The sequence below is a fragment of the Ilyonectria robusta genome (assembly GCF_021365365.1).
Source record: "Ilyonectria robusta strain PMI_751 chromosome Unknown BGZ61scaffold_58, whole genome shotgun sequence".
NCBI lineage: Eukaryota > Fungi > Ascomycota > Sordariomycetes > Hypocreales > Nectriaceae > Ilyonectria > Ilyonectria robusta.
Genome location: NW_025764492.1, coordinates 27,186 through 45,638, shown reverse-complemented (window position 1 = coordinate 45,638; position 18,453 = coordinate 27,186). Strand labels below are relative to the sequence as shown.

The window sequence follows — 18,453 nt, the reverse complement described above, 5'->3', positions numbered from 1 at the left end:
GATTCCTAGCAGCCGGTCTGGAAGCTGTTCCAGGCATCGTACGATGATCCCGAAATGTGACAGTATATGATGGTAAGTTGGTCCTTTTTCCCGCGAGGGCCGGTAGTGTATAGACACCCCGTGAAAACACCGGAGGATGCCATTCCTAAGGGCACCTTGCACGATTTTGTTGGTTTACCCAAACATCCCGTCCCAACGCTGCCAACCAGTCTGCAGCCTCTCCTTGACAAAATTACTGGGCTTGAAGCTTCTCCCGTTCTAAGAGAAGGAATGGGGAGAGACAGAGAGGCTTTATGTATCCGAGTCGCATTTAGTAGCTGTAAATAAACTTCTCCTAGTCCATAGCCTGAGGTATATGAAGGGCATGCGTGGGACTAATGAAACGACCGTGGGGGACTTGGAAGAAAAACAACACCCAAAATAGCTAGCTATTCCTGACAACAGCAACGCCGGTGGGATCTGTCAAGCCGGCCTTGAGGAGGCCGGCTGCGGCAGCTAGCAGCTTGACCACTTATTTGACAGACAGACCCAAAGGCTAGCTATAGCAAAGAAAAGCTTCTATTGAGACAGCTTATCCGGTCAGATCCTAGGTGCGGCTTTTGGCAAGGCATCAGAGGTTGGTTGCAGCCTAGGATCTAAGGGGCTGTTGGAAGGTGCAAGACACAGCAGATCGGGCTCGCGGACTTAGGTCAAGAGAAAAGACAGAGGGCAATTTTAGAATAGCTGTATGACTAGGAAAAATGAAGACGCCAAAGAAAGAAAAGGCCTGCTTGATCAGACTGACAGGGATGTCTCGTCCCTTCCAACTGTCTCTGTGTGAAGGTGCTCGTGATGTTGAATCTAGATCTGAGACGTCCCTTGATATACCTTCCTTGGTGTTGAACCCGCGGGCCAATCCAAAGGACCCCGCTTCACTAATTCGACTGAATGCGCGTGCCAAGTCTATGCTTGTCACATGTATCAGGATATCGGGATATCGGATTTCTGCGGTTGTGACGGAAGTGAAGCTTTCCTTCTGTCATCATAGGCGTCCATCGCCACTTGCCTCGTCACCGGCCTCATCATCAGATAAGCCCTAGGCCTAGCTTTTCCTTGATTTTATCTATAGCTAGTTGAAGCCAAAGACTCCGAAGGATCCGGAGCCTCTCGGCTGTCCGAGGTCATCCGAGGTCATCATCAGTCTCTTCATCTATAAGACTGACCCAAAGACCCTCTTTTAGATAGGAAGAATATCAAGAGCTTCTCGCACACATGATCATTTCCATCTGCTAGATGCAACAATGCTTCATCTTTCTTTAACGAATCCCTTCAGGCTCACCACTGTTTGAAGACGCCCAAAGGATCAGGTTGTCACAAAGGAGTTGCATGATGAGGATGCTGTCGCCATCAGGCTCCTTGGTCAGTGCATCGAGCTCGGCTTTGGCATCATCAAAAGCATGCTTCGCAAGACGCCGGGCACGATCGCGTGAATTCAGAATTTTGTAGTAGAAGACAGAGAAGTTGAGAGCCAAGCCCAGCCGCAATGGGTGAGTGGCCGTGAACTCTGTCTGAGCAACATCGGCAGCAATCTAAGAAGCAGACGAAAATCTCTGATCAGTACACCTTGGCTGATTGAATTCTGAACCAACAGATTTGGAACCCACCTTGTAGGCCTTATACGCAGAGGTAACTGCAAGATTGTGCTTCTCACCCGACACGAACTCGGTCAGGTAACGGCTGTAGTCACCCTTCCTAAAAATATGAGGAGTCAGTCCAAGTGTTCCTAGAAGGGGAGACCAGTAAAATAGGCATACATCTTGTAATATATAACCGTCGACTCGCCAGTACTGGCATTGGGAATCAGGCTCCCGTCTAGCAGATCCAAGACGTCCCGGCAGATCTTCTCGAGCTCATTCTCGATTTTAATGCGGTATCCACGTATAGTAGCAATGTGCTTCTCATTACCCCTTAACTCGTTTTGCTCGATCGAGGAGATAGTGCGCCAGCTGGCACGGCGGGTGCCGAACACGTTGTTAAAAGCAGTGGTAAGAAGGTTTCGCTCATCGACACTCAGCTCAGCACCCGTCTTGACGACTTCTTTCAGAAGGGGGACCATATCATCGTAGCGCTCAGCCTGGCCACAGAGGCGAGCGAGGAAAATCTGGCTACAGCCATGAAATCAGTGTTATGGGCCTGGAGAGACCGATCGAGCGGAGAGACAAACTTCTTACGCTGCATGCTGGGTGTATGGTTTGGTGTATTGCGGCGATATGGTAGGGCTCTACAAAAAGAATCGTACTTCAGACTAGAACTGTGTCAGATAATCAAAGGAAAATGCGCTGCTAGGATGGGAGAAAACGAGGTAATAACGCAGCGACAACAGTGACAGGAAGGAGCGCGTGGAGGGGGCAATTCAAGAGGGTTTTTTTTGTGAACTTCCAAGTGTGGTGTATCCGTTTCGAGTTATCGAGCAGAGAGGAGCGGTATAAATGGTGGTTAGGAGCCTACAGCATGCCGTGGTCGGGCAAATTTAGTGGGTTGCGCACCAAGCCGCTGACTGAACGTTGACGTTGGTCCTACCGGCACGCTCAGGCCCACGCTTTGTTGCACCTTGAAAGGTGGCAGTGGACCTGCGTCTTCCTCTTCCAATTCGCCATGACCATGTCATCCTCCTCCTTCTCCTCGTCGGGCATGTGGCTGGTTGACAGCTCCCTTTCTCCCACCGCCAGTGTCTTAGGCCCATGCATACCGGCCCGGACGCGGGGTCGAAGGTCGAAGGTCCACCATGAAGTAGGCTCGACACTCACAAAACACCATTCAACACACGAGAGACGTGCAGAACACCAATATATCGGCTTGAATACACTTGATCAGGAAATGAGGGCTTTACATAGACGTCTGTATGCTTTAGAGACGATGCGCAGCATTCTCATCTGCATTGGATGATTACCAGGAATTGATCGGACCGGATCAGCCAACCAATAGGACGCATATACATACAGCTCGTAGCAGAAGCGCAAAGTACAACCTGAAGTCAAATTAATGGGTGGAAAAATTGAGAAAGAACGGTTCCCTTCAGCTTAGGGTGGCAAATCCCTGAAGCCGATCATTATTGTTCGCTTAATCTCTATTGTCGTAGTTGCTGAGCGTCGGTGTCGGTGGCTAAGCAAGTCACGACTGCATCGGTGGCTTAGCCCCTTTGGACCATCCAAACGGGCCCGTGCACGCTTCTTGTCCCTTCAATCCGAACCCTTGCCGGTTGCTGAGCAATCCGCCACACCATTGCTGAGTGAATACACGAAACGCGTCTCACGTCATGACTCCGTTGATGCAATGCCTCTTTCGCAATAACGCCTGAAGCAGCGCAGGCTGCGTCTCTAAAAATCCATGTCGCAACACACGATCAACGCGGACAACAGCAACTTCGTCCTCTCGTGGCTCGACCAAGTCGCATCGACATCCTCTTTCCGCTCGGCCAAGCGACGTCGCCCTCTCGAGGAGGTGCCCTCGTCTCGCCTGAACTATCACGGAAAAGCCATCATGAGCTCAGAAAAGCAGCCTTTGCCCCGGCGTCAGAGTCCTCGTCGTAAGGATGAACCAGACACTACTCCCAACACCGCTCTCCCGCTCTGTTCGTTGACCAGCCAACCAATCCCCATCTTGCCGCCTCCAAGTCTCCCCTCCGAGTCCCAGTCCTCCGCAACCGGATCTGTCTCTCCCGCTCGTACGCTGCGTGGTAGACAAGCTACGCAGTCCGGATCGACGATTGCGACATCAACAAGTAGTCCCTCTCGCCGCCGTTTTAAGGACATGGTGGCCCTCGAGCTGGCAAATCGTCCGGTGCAATACCGTCGCCTGGGTCTTAACACAGTGTAAGATTGCCACCGTCGCTGCCGTTCAGGCGGAGTACTCTCCAATCGTCCTCGACGTGGAAGGTCCCGAAGGAACCAACCTACTTGACACGTGCCGTGAATTAGGCGTTTCCATCGTCGCGTACTCTCCTCTTGGGTGAGGTTTGCTCATCGAGGCATTTTCCAACAACGAAGTCGGGTTAGATAAGAAGGATATGCGGCCGGCTTTTTTTCCCTTGCTTTCAGGAACAGAACCGAGAAGCCAATATCAAGCTTGTCAAAGATTTCAAGGCTCTTGCTGACAAGAAGGGCTGCACTATATCGCAACTTTCCCTGGCGTGGCTCTTGAAACAGGGCGAGGAGATCATTCCAATCCCTGGCACTAGGAAGATCGAGTACTTAGAAGACAACTGGGCTTCTTTGAGCTTGCAGCTGACTGACGAGGAGGATGCTGAGGTTAGAAAGCTGATGGAAACCTCTCACATGATTGGCAATCGGCTTCCAGCAACCCATGCGACAGACCTTGTCGACACCAAGGAGGAAAGCTGATCAAAATCCGCAGGTCTCTTGCTCGGTCACATTCTTTGTGGAAACTAGCTAGCTAATGGCCACGAATTTTTATGCCTGAATAGAGAAAAGGATTAAGGTATCAACTCATTATGAACGAACTGTCCAAGCTCTCGCTGCAATCTCCCTCATGATCTCCTAACATGTGACCTGCGTTCATATCCGTCTGGTCACGCCCATCACAAGATCCGTGAAGATCCCAAGCCATGGAGGAATCAGGGACGCCATCTGACCCTACAAAGGCATCAATCATCATTCCATCCCACACCGACTCCAATATGTTGGATGGGTCTTCTCCGGGACTCACTGCCGTGCCGAGTCCGCTCTGCCCGTTCTCGTCGCCCAAATTGCCATTTGAGACTAGACATGAATCCGTGAAATGGTAATGTTCAAAATCATCAGGCGATGATGGAGTCCCGATTCCAAAGTTCGGGGCCCGGTCCCGTGGGTCAGGCATTGTGGTGCGCTGGCTTTTGTAAGCGATGCCAGAAGCAGGCACGCCAACGCTCGCCGAGGAGGATGATTTCGTCGATTGGTTGAAGAGTCCGCGTAGATACTTGGAGAACTCTTGCCCATCCGCGGGCTTACCTGTGCTTAGACTCCAGTCGATTGCGAGGGATACGAGCAGGTCCCAATCTGGACTTTCACTCCGTGGTGGCCGTGAGGCTTTCGAGCTTGAAATCTCGACATGGATTTGTATGTGGTCAATGATGCTCCGAACGCTCCTTACGACATCCTCGACCCCGTCGTATTGCTCATGAAACACCTTCATGGCTTTCATAAGAGCCATAAGCTGGCAATACTTAGACTTGCTACGCTCTTGTTGTTCTACCGAATTTCCAACCTTGGCTCTAGGGAACTGTGCATCGAATATGTGAACCGCCAGTGGGAATGCTGCGTAGGCGACTCTGTGACACGGTCAATCAATTGTCGATAGGCCAACGGGCGTATTTGTCTTACGTGGTAATAGGAAGCCACCGCGCAACGTGAAGCTGGTTGAGTCTATCGAGTAGGTCCGTGATGCAAGATATAGAACGCTGAACCTCTTGTCGCATTTGCGCTATCTTGTTTTTCTGCCGCAATTTGAAACCGCAACAGTTTTGAGATCATGATGGCACAGGGAAATCATGGCTCCGCTAGGCTTCACATGTTAGATAATGTCCCTCGGGTGGAATGTGTCGACTTACTGATAGTATATGTGCATCAACGCTGTACGCATGGTTACCGATTTATGCTCGACAAGCTTCTGCTGCCTTATTCTTTCCGTCAGGGCTCCTAATAGTGCAGACCATTTAGACTATTAGTGCAGACTGCAGATCAGGGCAGGGAATACGGACGCCCGGTGTGGACGCTAAGTACGCTAGGTTGTTGGCATGGTGTTACAAAACCAGGGTACCCATGATTGTTGCTGTGCCAACCACTTTGTTTTGGATATTTCTGATCAATTCACTGGTGCGATCCGGATCAACAAGGCTCGTTTCAAGGGGCGCATCATCCTAGTCGTCAATCCACGAACGCCCGTCGTGGATTGATTATTGATCTTGGATTGTAGTCTGCACTAATAGTGTAAATGGTCTGCACTATTAGGAGCCCTGCAAGTTTCCGTAGTCGACCGTTCGGTGTGCCAATGCAGCAAATCCTCTTTGTGCTTCCTCACAGAAGTCACGCTGGCCTGCATTTCCCGGGCAGTATCAGCAACAGGCTTAACGGGATATAATAGAAGCAGAATGTCAGTCAATAGGACGGAAAATCTCAGAAGCCGCTTCGTCACCCTTGCCAGCGCTGTTCTCGTTTCTGCATCGTACACGCTTGAGCGCAGTAATTCGGCCTGAATCTCCGCAGCCCCAAGCTCTAAATTTTTGTCAAAGTCAAAATGAGCCGGGGTTATTGTTATGCTGCGTCGCAATCCCAGTGGCAAAATCCGATCTCTCATAATGCAACACCACCAGAGTCGTCGTAGGACATCACGGTCGTCAGTCTTTTGCGGGGGAAAGTTCGATACGTCTGAGTGGTAGTCCGCCTTGACCGCCCTTGCGTTTTCGATTGCAATCATTAGCCAAGAAGTGTTGGGTTTCGAGTCTGCTTTCATAGGAGGCGTCCAAAACGTGAGTAACAGTGCGGCTTGGGCGGTTTTTAGATGGCATGGCTCTATGCCAAAGTCGTAAAAAAGCTGTCGGTGTGAGTAGGGATACTGAAGGCGGAGTGTGATGCCTTACTTTGGCCTTTCTATAAAACGAGGCCCTCGCGCTCCGAACATTACTGTAGCCCAATTCTTTGAGAGAATCCAATGACAAGAACTATTTTTCCAGCGTCAGTTATGCGTGTTACAGCTAGGTCGAGGGTTAACCGACATTGCAAGACGCGAAAAGCATCGCCTGCATCAGCAGGAGACATGTCTTGTTAGATTCATCCGGCGTTGGGCTGTAATACGCTTCCCAGAAGTCTCCCTCGCTCAGCATCGGCAACATTGGATGCACGTGCAGAAAATATTGCCGAACAGCTTGGTTCAAGATTGATCGTGTAGGAAGGCGAAAACATTCCTCTGCATCAAGAAATCGAACATCTCGCGCAGGCACGTAGAACATGTTGCTGACTGCCATGAAGGGGTATGAGCAGTACACAACCGTGTTCGATGGCTCGAGACGATTATCGGAGCTTAGTTTGACGAAAAAGGAAGAGAGCATGTCGGTGGCAGTACGATCAACTAGGGAGCGGTTAGTTGCTGCCTCATTTATCATAGTACAGTCGAGGGCGAATGGCTTACCCACAGGTGTCGCCTCAGATGAACCACGTGGTGTTCCCGACGATTCAGCGCCGATATTTCCTTCCGTCGTAGTGTCATCTTGGTCTGCGAGAATGATGGGACTTGGGCTGTTGTGGTCGGAGCGAGTACAGGAATCGTGTTCCTCAGGCTGGGTGTCAAGGTCGGTAATCGTCTCGATACTTGGCTCTGGGGCTCGGGTGGGTTTGCGTCTCGGCCTATTCGGTTGGGGACATGCCTGGAATCTGCTATGTCCACTTAACAACCTCACTCTACAAATTAAAGATGTAACTAAATCTCAGCAGAGGGGGGTCAGTTTAACTCACCTGCGTGACGCTCTCTTCGTGACAACACATTCCTGCTCGTCTAGATTGCAGTTCATGCATGGCTTTCCGTTCTTAGACACATCGCATCGAACCTTCCTAGATCTGCAGTAAAGGCAGGCTTGTGGCGATCGATGGACGGGCTTTATTTCCAACCCCGATCGACTCGTCTGGAACACAAGGGATGAAGATGCTGGCGGCTCCATTGCGATGTACGGAAGGTGTTGCTCAACGAGGTGCAGAATGCTGAAGGCATAAATAAAGAGTAGTGCTATTTGGGCGGTATGGTATTGCTATTCGGGCGGTACACGTGACCCCTCACCTGACCCCTTACGTGGAAAACCACTGGACCCGCTTTTTCTGCGCGCTAGTCACGTAACTTCGTCCCAATTTTCAACCGCCTACAGCAGTCACAGCGGCCTAAGCCTGCTGCAGCTGCAGCCGCTACAGCGGTCACAGCGCCCCAAGCCCACTGTAATTGCAGCCGCTACAGCAGTCACAGCGGCCTAAGCCTGCTGCAACTACAGCTGCTACAGGGGCCACAGTGCTCCACGCCCCTGTCACATCGCAACTACAGCTTCAAAGCATGCCCCTTCCGCCGCCCTTCCGCCGTCTCCGCTGCTGTCGATATAAAGTTCCTAATCACATACAATTTCTATGACCTGAAGAACAGCAGTAAGACAGGTGAGGGGATGAGGGCCGGGTGTAAAGGGGGCTACAGCTTGGGGCTGTGACTGCTGGCGCAGCAGCAGTTACAGCAGGCTGCGGCTCTGTGACTGCTAGAATAGCTGCAGTTATAGTGGGTTGCAGCGCTATGACCGCTGTAACAGTTGCAATTACAGCGGGCTTGGGGCTGTGACCGCTGTAGCGGCTGCAATCACAGCGCGCTGTGGCGCTGCGGCGCCGTGACTGTTGGGCGGAAGTTACGTGGCTAGCGTGCAGAAAAAGTGGGGGAAATGGTTAAACTCCGGAAGATCTTACCTGCAATAGCAGTCACGTGTTAGTAGAAAAGTGGGTCTACAGCCCGAATAGCAATACCATACCGCCCAAATAGCACTACTCTTATTATATTTAAAAAATTAAATAAATTAATTAAAAGTTTAAGAAAAATAGTATATTATGACTTTTTCAGTTAAATACCTAAAATTAATTTCTTAAAAATATTATAGCTATATAGCCTATTTTAGGAAATCTACTTTTGTTGGATCTACTGTAATTAGCTTTTGCAACACCCCTATTGGCTTGTGTCATCGTGCACAGACCATGGAGGCGCACAACGGGATATTTCCTTCCGCGTTGGCCCTTCTCGTTCCATTCTGGCGTTGCCTCTGAACAGTTAGTGACCTCGTACGGGAAGGTTGAGGATACAGGAGACATATGAGACTCCAAGGTCGAAATGGTCTTCTGACCGTGAGAACACTGGCACCGATAGAAAGCTCCTGACGGGAGATGTCTAAATGGACCAGTTTTTGTTTGCATTACTTCCAATCTACGGAAAATCAGCATGTGTTGAAGTTCGTGGGAGTTTTTGCAAGACGGGCCTACCCTATACCTCAGTGCTAGAAAGATACCAGGTTCTCACGTATTCCCCCACACTTGCGCAAGTACCCCCTAAACGGCACTAGTCGCATTTCATGGTCACGAGGATTTGCTTATCAACCTCTCCCACGCTGGATATAGTCCTCATGGGACTTGGGAAATGGTCTCATTCAATAAATTACCCTTGGAATTTTAGAAAGCAGTCGTTTATGGGATGCAGGGAAGCATGATTGCTGCAGTTGCACGATACCTATTCTGACGTGTAAGTCTCGGCGGTTCAGATGTATACACTAACATATCTTAGCACATCCACCTAGCATGGGCATTCAAGACCCCAAATCAAGCTCGATCGCGTCAGGTAGCGTCAGGGGTCGGTTGACGCGTTCAAGAAATGACACTAAAACGAGCCCCGCGTGAGTTTCAGCGAACCGCGTCACTCGTTCGACCGAATCGATCGATTTCGATCGAACGTTTGGGCCCGTTCGATTCGATGGCGAATATAATGTGGCCTGTTCGATTGAATGAAAAACGCCACATTCGATTCGACGCAATCGAATATCGAATGAGACCTTCCACCTTCGATTCGATGCGAATCGAACGGGCCTGTGGCAGATTCGACATCGAATTGAACGCCAAGAAATTCGATTCGATATTCGTAAGACTTGGCATCGAATTAATCTATCAATTCGATTCCCGTTCGTAAGATGTCCATCCCTGGTGTTGGAGAAGTGACATGGATGATAGTGTTGCATAGGCAGCCACAGGAAACGGTGTCACGATTACGCATGAATCGTCAGAACAGTGTTACAGGTCTGTTGCAGGGTCAGCAGATCTAGTATCATAGCCTCGCCTCTTTACCTATAAGAAGGAGGAGAGCAAGAAGACAATCATTCCGATCATCATTAGATTATGAGTTACCTACTGAGAGCGCGCTGTCCGACAGTCTGCTGCCTCGACTTTCAATATTGAATTATGAGTTCATCTTAAAAAATTATCACTGATACCCTTAGTCGATCACAGACTAGAGCATCACCCGATGATCTGCCCTTCGAATCATCTAGCTTCGACGTCATTTTCCGCACCACTCATCCAGAGAAGGCCAAACTAGGCCCATCTGGAAAACGAAAGACGTCTGGTCGTGTTATGTATGAATGCCTTCATTGTCCCCCAGATAGCCCATGGTCAAATGGAAAGCGTGGCAATGCTATTTACCACGCGAAAAGGAAACATGCCTCTATTCTTCAGACTGAGGCCAGTACCGTAGACGAGCACGACTCAGATATTATTACCCGGCCATCAAAGCAGCCTCGGATGGACAGTTTTTTTCACAGTCGGCCATCGGATACCACTTTACGCCGCGTCTTTAATCGACAGCAATACATAGAATCGATTGTCGGTCTTCTCACACGCCGTCGTTTACCATTCTCCGCGGTGAAATGGGATGAGATGCAGGATATCATATTGGCATGCAATCCGGCTATTGAGGATCTTCTCCTCACGTCCCGCGACGCAGCTATGCGTCATATTACCACTACTTTCGACTTATACCGATCTCAATTGAAAGCAAAGCTTCAGGCGTCCGTATCGAAGATCCATCTCTCGACCGATCTCTGGACATCGCCTCATCGGCATGGCATTTTAGCAGTATGCGCTAGATGGGTTGATAATGGCTATCACCTTCAAAAGGCCCTGCTAGCTATGCCTGAATGTCGATACAGCCACAGTGGCGAGCGCCAAGCAACTCTAATGGCGGAAGCAATCGAAGAATACGGTATTGCGAAGCAAATCGGCTATCATACCGGCGATAATGCTACTTCAAACGATACCTGTTTAAAGCATCTCTCTCAAATGCTACAGGATAAATACAGTGTATGTTATTTAGAACGTTGATTAATAGGTAGTTGGTTAACTGAGTCTAGATATCTTTCCATCCCAACCAGCGTCGAATCCGATGCATCGCTCATATCATAAATCTTTTCCTTCAAGCCTTTCTCCTTGCGTCCTCGAAAGAAGCTTTACGCGCAGCACTTGCCGCTGCTAGCGACGTAACCGGCGCCGAGATGTACGAATAATTCTACTTCACACTATATGATATATCCGCCAATGAGCCAGCATCGCGGTCTGAAGCTTCGGGACAGCAAGAACAGTCTTTCAGTAAGATATGGAAGGGAAAGGCTAAAAGGGCCGCTCGGAAGCCCCCCGATTTCAAGGATGACAAATTCAGAGGCTGGCAAACCATCCCGGCGATGCGTAAACTACATAATATTGCGGTCTGGCTTCGAAATTCATCTATCCACAGTGATCTATGGGAGGATCGAGTAGGCTTGCGGCTTGGGATCGATAACGACACCCGATGGAACTCTTGGTATAAGCTGATCGATAATCTTATCCGAAGACAATCACAGATCAAGCAATTCTTGCTTGATTACGATAAGGAGATCAACGATAATATCCTCAACTCATCAGATTGGGATTACCTTGAAAAAACACATAGATTTCTCCACCCATTCGCGTCGGCAACTTTATGGGCTGAGGGTAAGAATTCTACATTGTCACAAATATTGACAATTATGGATGGTTTATTACGCCACTATGAAAAGAACAAGGTTTGCTGTCTCTTGATAGACTCAAAACTCAAACTTGGCTAATTATCCAATCTAGGAACATTACTCGAAGCCAGAGATGCTTGATCGCCGCATCCTTCATTCAATTGAGATGGGCTGGTTCATTCTCGACAAGTATTATACTATGACCGAAGATGCGCCTGTTTACGCTGCCGCCCTCCTTCTTGATCCTTCAAAGCGAATCAGGTACATTGAGCGTCACTGGCCAGAGTCATGGCACGAGAACGCCATTGCTGGTGTCCGTACAATTTGGGAAGAAGAGTACAAAGCTCAGCCTGAGACTGGACCTGCAGGGTCGGTTGATGAGGTATCTGCTTCGCAAAAGCGGCAGCCGAACGAGTGGGACGCTTTACTTGAAGAGTTGGAAGTCCGTGAGGATCTGGGTGATAGTATGGACGATCTTGAAGACTTTATCAAGGCAACACCCATCAAAATAAGTGGATCACCACTTCAATGGTGGTGTCATAAGGATCAGCGGAAGACTTATCCTCAGCTAAGTCGAATGGCTATTGATATCCTCTCGATCGCGCCTGAATCAGCTGATCCGGAATCTGCTTTCTCTGGTGGTCGACGTACTCTCTCCTGGGATAGAGAACGAATGACTTGCGAGAATCTTGAGAAGGTTGAATGTGTAGGTAACTGGCTGCGTGAAGGGCATATCCAGAAGGCTGTTCATGGTGGTATGGGTGTAATTACTGATACGGGTTTTGATAGTGGCGGCGATGAAGACTCTGATGTTAATTTTGATTGATTTGCGGATGTCTGACAGTATAGGTGCTAAAGTACTATAGTGATATCAATCGTGCTAAAGTGCTAGGGTGATATTCTAGCACACTTTTTGCGAATATGTGAATATGAATATGAATATCACTTTAGCGCGTGATATCACAATACGCAAGTATGGATATTCTGGTAATTAGGAGATAGAGGCGAAATTTTCCGGGAGCCTAGCAACTAATTCCCCAAGCGCCTTCCGATGATCAAGTCCTCGGTGGGTAGTCTACACCCAGAATCACACAAGGTTCCTGCTTTCATTTTTAGAAATGCTCATGAGTTCCCTGCGACATAAGAGTCGATGTGTCAATCATATAATTGGAGAGTTGGTCAACTATCCAATCCGTACTCAGTGGCCCCTGGGGTTCGATCGTTGGCGGCGGTAGTAGTGCAGGAGGTGGGCTGGACTGAGGTACAATCTTCTGCAGTTTAGAAACAACCGGAGAAATTTCATACGGCAGACCCAGCTGAAACAGGGCTCGTTCACGCTCTCGCCATGCCTTGAGAATGGAGAGTCCGACCTTGACGTTGTCCTTTTTCGACATATTCCACAGTTCTGGTTGAACGTGGTAAATACGATCCATCAAAATCCACGCGCGATCGACCAATCCTCCGAGGGTTCGATTTTGAAGCTGACCAGCAATGAATAGAACAGCATCAATCTCGAAATGGAGCTTCAACAACCATATGAAGTTGGTGTCTTTCATCTCATCACATATGTTGGAATGATTCTCAAAGTGTATGAGACATATTCTAAACACGTTGTCCTCGGCGTTGAAGATCTCGGTCCCCCATTCGGGTATTTCGTGTACTGGTGTTAGGATGGATAGTAGCTCGGCTGTGATCAAGATTCGAACCCTACTCGCTAGCAGATGTAAAGGGCCAACTGACGTGTCGATGTACTTTTGTTCAAGAGCCGTAAGTTTTGCGTCGACGATTTGAACCAGAGTCTGGTACGTGATTGACGCCATTGGTGTTTGTTTTGTCCCATTGACATGGCCGAGAGTCAGTGTCTGGAAGTCGATGCGATTCTCAATCACGAACTGACACAGTTCGCAGAACATCAGATAAAATCCCATTTCGGTCGGACCGTCGCGGGGGCGGACCGGCTCCATGAAATTTGGGAAGAGATCGGCGTCGTTGACGTTGTGTGGAAACTTCGTGTCCCAATTCCAGGTCAGCAAGGGTGCATGAAAGCCCGATGCTATGGCGTATTTCGTGTCAGACATGAGTATTTGCCACCAAACCCGCCTACGCATCTCTGCTTCAAACGGCGGGAGGTTCAAGGCTTCGCCGTCCTTGTGTAGTCCTAATTTCTGGGCCATTCTGATTAAGATACCGCTCAGAATCCACGTTTCATGACGGCTGGTATATCCGTGAAGAGACAACTATTTCGTGCATTAGCTCACTCGGTTCTGATCTGAAACAAGGGACATCGGATAAGCTCTACCAGATATAGGACTACTGCTTGCAAGGTCATCAAGTCATATTTTTCCATGAATTTCGCTCGCATAAACGCAGCCTTTGCCCCCGAAGCAAATCTCAGAAGCGCTTTTTCTTTGGGCATTTTAAACACTTGAGCAGATTCCTCTTCCGTCAAGGAGATAGTGGCCACGGAATAGATGGAGAATAGCAGTGCCTGGGCGTTCTGGGGGATGCTGGTGTGGTCAGTCGAGGCTTCCACCACGAGAGGCTGTAGACTTGGAGCATGTATGAGCTTGGTGAGCGGATTGACTCTCTCCAGAAAGATCTGCCAGAGCTTGAAGATCTGCACAGGTGTTGGGGTGACATCCTCAGTGGTGGTGGCGGTGGCATCGCCAAATGAGACTTGGATCTCTTCTCGAGGAGGAGTCATGTCAGAATCCGTCGCGCTTCGTTCTTCGTCATCTAGAAGCTGATGGATAGTTTGAAGCTATAGATGAGATGAGTGAATCAGGTGAGAAATGGAATGATGTTAAGGATGGAGGCAATGTCATTCTGTAGGATACAGAATCTTGCGCATGACGAGACACTTACCTGGTTCTGGATTGTTGCCCAAGGGAAGTTGTCGACATACTTGACGCTACCATTCTCAACTATGACCTTACCCTGGGGCATCCAAATGGGGTTAAGTTCTCTTTCTCTTTCATCATCCGCAAATGGGGTTAATTGTTGAGACGGGCTCTGAGATGCATCCAACATGGAGGCGGCGTAGTCGGTAGAACGAGACCTGGAAGCAGCAGCCGGCTCAATTGTACTGGATGAGAGCTCATGTTGCTTCAGCAAGGCCTCACACCTTGCTAGCCTCTCTCGCAAATCTCGATTCGTCCGCCTGCTTTTACGTGCAGGGGCTGGAGTGGAGGGAGTACATGTGGCGCCGACCTGCATATCTTAGACCTGAAGTATTCTCATATCCTTTAGCTGGTGCTAACCTTGTCACAGTTCGAGCAGGGCGCGCCTTTATCGCATTTGATCTTCCGCTGCTGACAGAGAACACACGACAGGATCCTTGGAGATCTGGAGTTCACAGGGCCGTCGCCATTGAGTGGAGACGCTGTGGCGGAAGGGAGGCTCTGCATCTTGGCGGCACCCCTCCTCGCACCAAGGAGTGTGAAATCAGGGCTTTCAAATAGTAGGACAAGGGGCCGACGAGGAATAGACCGTCTTTACTGTGTTTCGGCTGCGGTGTTACTGCGTAGTAGGGGTGGGACAGGACAGATACGGTAGGAGATGTAGAGGGAAGGATATTGGGGGAAGCGCGGCTCGTTGGATCTTTTCTGCCCGTTTGACGGGGAGCATAAGAGCCCGAACTCCCGATTGGCGCGCGGGGTTTTTCGCTGCAGCTAATTCGCTCCTTGTGAGGTTATCATCCAAGCGTTGAGGATCCCTGCCAAGACACGCCGTATTTTTACCATGAGCGCTCCCGGCCATTCCGAGAATCGTCAAGATTGGCTGCACATCCAGGGGAAGTTCATGCGACATTCCCTAAATGCGATTGCGAATGCTATCAATCTGGCTTTTCATGCGACACAGCCACGCTTCATCCTCTGCGATCCGTGCTGCCTCGGCCATTCATGGCGTCTGTGCAATCGTATAGCCGTTAGAGTCGGAGCGATCTCGCCTGTCTCGTAGCCTTGCCAAGGCCTGCTTCGGTTTCTTTAGACATCAATTAGAATTTTGTTCCACGTTGGACCACTTCAAAGTCCCCTCCCCAAGACGCCACTTCGCTCTGACTGGTCTTCCAATTGGGCCGATGGGGAAATAATAACGAGTCTTCATGGCCCTATGGTCCTTCTCGAGATCGCTAGTCGGTCTTTTATGAGTTGTAAAATTGAAGATTTAGTTGACTGTAACTTGTTGAGCAATTTCTATGGGTCGACTTCTTTCTTCAATTGAATATGCCCATGATGGAGAGATGGCGTCTCGTGATCAGTGAAGGCAGGAGGATAATCATGGATAACAACATAAACAGTGAAAGGAGGTGACGTACTGATGATTGAAGAAGCATTACTCATCAGCACCTGACGTGTAACCGAATCACTATCGATTTATGGGACTCGGAGAGTGCTTCCAGAGCCTCAGATGGGGTTACAGGGCCTTTTAGTATTAGTGTACCCAAACCCATTCCCAGTGGATACCTCGAACCGAGCTGCGACACTGCGCAGCTGTTTCTGATAAAACCACCAGCCCACCATCGAACTTCAACACCATGCCCCGGAAGCCCGAAAGACAAGCTTTCGATACTAATCCAATTTTCAAGGGCATGTCATTCGATACACCTGCATCAATGTATGATCAGATGACGGTTCGGGGCTCCGCCAAGGCAAATTATCAGGCACTATATGCCAACCCCGTTACGAATCAGCGGTGAAACACCCCGCATCTGCTTCGCAAACCACGCCCGGGGACAGTTAGCGATATCCACGCAAGGCAAATCTCCCGGTCATATTCTCTCTCCCAATAATACAAGAGCTAGAACGCTTCTACAGTACATGGTCACATTTGGATGATTCTCAGTTTTAATCGGAAGATTATGGGCCCACAAGCGATACGCCAAGCACAGAGGATGGTCTCGTGGACGCGGATGCACTATGGGCCGAGGCATAATGGTACGATTGAGGCTTGTGCTTTCGCCCTTTTCCATAGAAATATGACATTTTGTTCTCTGAGTCCGAGTTCAAGTCCCTATTCTACGAGTCCTTTTGATTGCCTCCCGCCACGGATACGGGCGCCTCATAGTCTACCTTTTCCGACATTCAGGAGAATCGCTAACATGGATGCTCTGAGGCAACTACCGGCATCAATCAATCTCGGGAATACTCTTGGCACTGTTGCCGCTCTCAGCCTAATCTACGCTATCGTCCGGCGGAAGCAAAGAGGTTTCTCAGACTCATCTCAATGGGACTGGTCAAAGGAGATTGTCCTCGTCACGGGAGGAAGCAATGGCATCGGTGAGCTTGTTGTTGGGAAGCTTGCTGGAAAGGGCATCAAGGTTGTTTCTGTCGATCTCTATCCCCCGAAAATTCCCGTTCCAGACAATGTTTCCTTCTATCAGCTTGATGTCACATCTCCCGACGAAATTCGTCGAGTATCCGAATCCATACGCCGTGATGTAGGGGAGCCCACGGTATTGATCAACAATGCTGGCATCGCATCAATGAAACCGATCCTGGAAGAGACGGACCTAGAAATCCGCCGCACTTTTGATGTCAATATTGTTGCCCACTTATTCCTTGTTAGGGAGTTCTTGCCATGGATGATCAGCCAGAATCATGGACATATCACCACCATTGCGAGCATGGCCAGTTTTGTGACTGTCGCATATAATGTCGACTACTGTTGTTCAAAGGCTGCTGCCTTGGCGTTTCATGAAGGGCTCGCGCAGGAGCTGAAGCATAATTATCACGCTGGCAACATCAATACCAGGTAACAAGTCAGCATCCCCAGTAACGTAAATGCTAATCATTCTTCATAGTGTTGTTCGACCGATGTGGATTCGCACCGCCATGTTCGACTCAGCATTGAAGAAAAAGGCATTCACAGACACACTCCTACAACCAAATGATGTTGCCGATGTAATTACGCGGTAAGTGCTTGGAGGCAAGAGCGGCTAGGTGTTCTTACTAGGATATTATAGCTTTGGGTCTGGATTTCGTGGTCTCCCAACTTGGGTGCAGGAACGATTTAGAGACGCACGAGCGCATTTATTCAGTGGCAATTAAGGGAATTGAGTGGTTCTAATATGGGCCACCCTCTTGTGGCAAGCACAATGGGATAGAGTATTGCTATTGGCACATGGGTATAAATGCCTTCACCTCGGCCCGGCTAGACCAATATGCGGAGTATGCATGCATTTTCCCAGGCTCCAAATCCACTCACAAGCTGATACGTGCTGTTGATCTTCTTGATGCGATCCATGCTAAGAAAATCTTCGTACCCATTGACTTCGTCTCCGACATCATAGCTGATGTTGGTGTAGAACACCTCCATTTCGGCCAGCATAAAGAGGTCGCTATTCTCAAACGACACCGTATAATATTCCAACCACCATACAGTAAGGGAGGAATACGATTCACTTAGGAGTCATCTGGAGACTGAACAGAGTACGTAATCCTGTCTTCGTATTCATTGGCTACTATACTCATGATGGCATCGTAAGAAGAATCTCTTCATCCATACCTGGCCTCGACTCAGCACTGAGATTTCAGTTAGAAGCACAAGTATTTGGTGCATTTTCCTCTATTGGAGGCTTATCCCCACCTTATCCTAGTCAATGTCTAAGACAAAGGTCAGAATGACACCTACACTGCCAAGGTGTCCTATTGAAGATGTGTTCTTCACACCAGACTTTCCATACTAGTACATCTTCAGCTTAAAGCTGAGAAATAAGAACATCTGCCCAATTGTACCCCTCACATTATCTGCTTCTGGGTGCAGACGTGAATGCTCTTGAGAAGGCGGCAATAGCGTCCTGAGCACGGACCTCATGACTCCTCACACTCTCGGCTTCAGTAGTATTACCAAACATGCACTTCGCCAGCACGTTGTCGTTCTCA

The 18,453-nt window shown here is 49.2% G+C and overlaps 7 protein-coding genes across 7 annotated transcripts; 2 read left to right on the top strand and 5 right to left on the bottom strand.

The window, feature by feature from the left end:
* Positions 1-1,295: 1,295 nt before the first annotated feature.
* On the bottom strand, positions 1,296-2,217 carry BGZ61DRAFT_541288 (14-3-3 domain-containing protein; the record flags this gene model as incomplete). The annotated part of the gene is made up of 4 exons (XM_046255028.1): positions 1,296-1,568; positions 1,644-1,731; positions 1,794-2,144; positions 2,204-2,217. The coding sequence occupies 4 exons, from the start codon at positions 2,215-2,217 to the stop codon at positions 1,296-1,298; spliced, it is 726 nt and encodes a 241-aa protein (XP_046094480.1).
* Positions 2,218-3,248: 1,031 nt separating this feature from the next.
* Positions 3,249-4,206, top strand: BGZ61DRAFT_193732 (uncharacterized protein). Its single transcript, XM_046237832.1, has 2 exons — positions 3,249-3,851; positions 3,957-4,206. Exons 1-2 carry the CDS (start codon positions 3,367-3,369, stop codon positions 4,036-4,038), a joined length of 567 nt encoding a protein of 188 aa, XP_046094479.1. The 5' UTR covers positions 3,249-3,366; the 3' UTR covers positions 4,039-4,206.
* Positions 4,207-4,553: 347 nt separating this feature from the next.
* Positions 4,554-5,840, bottom strand: BGZ61DRAFT_524151 (uncharacterized protein; the record flags this gene model as incomplete). The annotated part of the gene is made up of 4 exons (XM_046252627.1): positions 5,585-5,840; positions 5,358-5,538; positions 4,705-5,305; positions 4,554-4,631 (listed from the first exon to the last, which is right to left on the bottom strand). The coding sequence occupies exons 2-4, from the start codon at positions 5,450-5,452 to the stop codon at positions 4,554-4,556; spliced, it is 774 nt and encodes a 257-aa protein (XP_046094478.1). The 5' UTR covers positions 5,453-5,538; positions 5,585-5,840.
* Positions 5,841-5,955: 115 nt separating this feature from the next.
* Positions 5,956-7,723, bottom strand: BGZ61DRAFT_594653 (fungal-specific transcription factor domain-containing protein; the record flags this gene model as incomplete). Its single annotated transcript, XM_046256862.1, has 5 exons — positions 7,485-7,723; positions 7,162-7,430; positions 6,749-7,101; positions 6,614-6,694; positions 5,956-6,567 (listed from the first exon to the last, which is right to left on the bottom strand). Exons 1-5 carry the CDS (start codon positions 7,685-7,687, stop codon positions 5,956-5,958), a joined length of 1,518 nt encoding a protein of 505 aa, XP_046094477.1. The 5' UTR covers positions 7,688-7,723.
* A 4,836-nt stretch (positions 7,724-12,559) lies between these two features.
* On the bottom strand, positions 12,560-14,457 carry BGZ61DRAFT_467395 (fungal-specific transcription factor domain-containing protein). The gene is made up of 2 exons (XM_046247769.1): positions 13,869-14,457; positions 12,560-13,806 (listed from the first exon to the last, which is right to left on the bottom strand). The coding sequence occupies exons 1-2, from the start codon at positions 14,271-14,273 to the stop codon at positions 12,682-12,684; spliced, it is 1,530 nt and encodes a 509-aa protein (XP_046094476.1). The 5' UTR covers positions 14,274-14,457; the 3' UTR covers positions 12,560-12,681.
* Positions 14,458-14,674: 217 nt separating this feature from the next.
* On the bottom strand, positions 14,675-14,949 carry BGZ61DRAFT_313488 (uncharacterized protein; the record flags this gene model as incomplete). Its single annotated transcript, XM_046238840.1, has 2 exons — positions 14,675-14,779; positions 14,830-14,949. Coding segments are annotated over 2 exons (225 nt in total), but the record flags the coding sequence as incomplete, so codon positions are not given.
* A 1,622-nt stretch (positions 14,950-16,571) lies between these two features.
* On the top strand, positions 16,572-17,742 carry BGZ61DRAFT_467391 (uncharacterized protein). The gene is made up of 3 exons (XM_046247768.1): positions 16,572-17,323; positions 17,373-17,472; positions 17,512-17,742. Exons 1-3 carry the CDS (start codon positions 16,671-16,673, stop codon positions 17,617-17,619), a joined length of 861 nt encoding a protein of 286 aa, XP_046094474.1. The 5' UTR covers positions 16,572-16,670; the 3' UTR covers positions 17,620-17,742.
* The last annotated feature ends 711 nt before the right edge of the window (positions 17,743-18,453 follow it).

Excerpts from the sequence above, each read along its gene's own strand:
- BGZ61DRAFT_467395 (XM_046247769.1), bottom strand. The coding sequence starts at position 14,273 with ATGACTCCTCCTCGAGAAGAGATCCAAGTCTCATTTGGCGATGCCACC. Across the intron at positions 13,807-13,868 it reads AAGCAGTAGTCCTATATCTG|TTGTCTCTTCACGGATATAC; the intron begins GTAGAGCTTATC and ends TGCACGAAATAG.
- BGZ61DRAFT_467391 (XM_046247768.1), top strand. The coding sequence starts at position 16,671 with ATGGATGCTCTGAGGCAACTACCGGCATCAATCAATCTCGGGAATACT. Across the intron at positions 17,324-17,372 it reads GCTGGCAACATCAATACCAG|TGTTGTTCGACCGATGTGGA; the intron begins GTAACAAGTCAG and ends CATTCTTCATAG. Across the intron at positions 17,473-17,511 it reads AACCAAATGATGTTGCCGAT|GTGTTCTTACTAGGATATTA; the intron begins GTAATTACGCGG and ends AAGAGCGGCTAG.
- BGZ61DRAFT_193732 (XM_046237832.1), top strand. The coding sequence starts at position 3,367 with ATGTCGCAACACACGATCAACGCGGACAACAGCAACTTCGTCCTCTCG. Across the intron at positions 3,852-3,956 it reads CGCCTGGGTCTTAACACAGT|GCGTTTCCATCGTCGCGTAC; the intron begins GTAAGATTGCCA and ends GCCGTGAATTAG.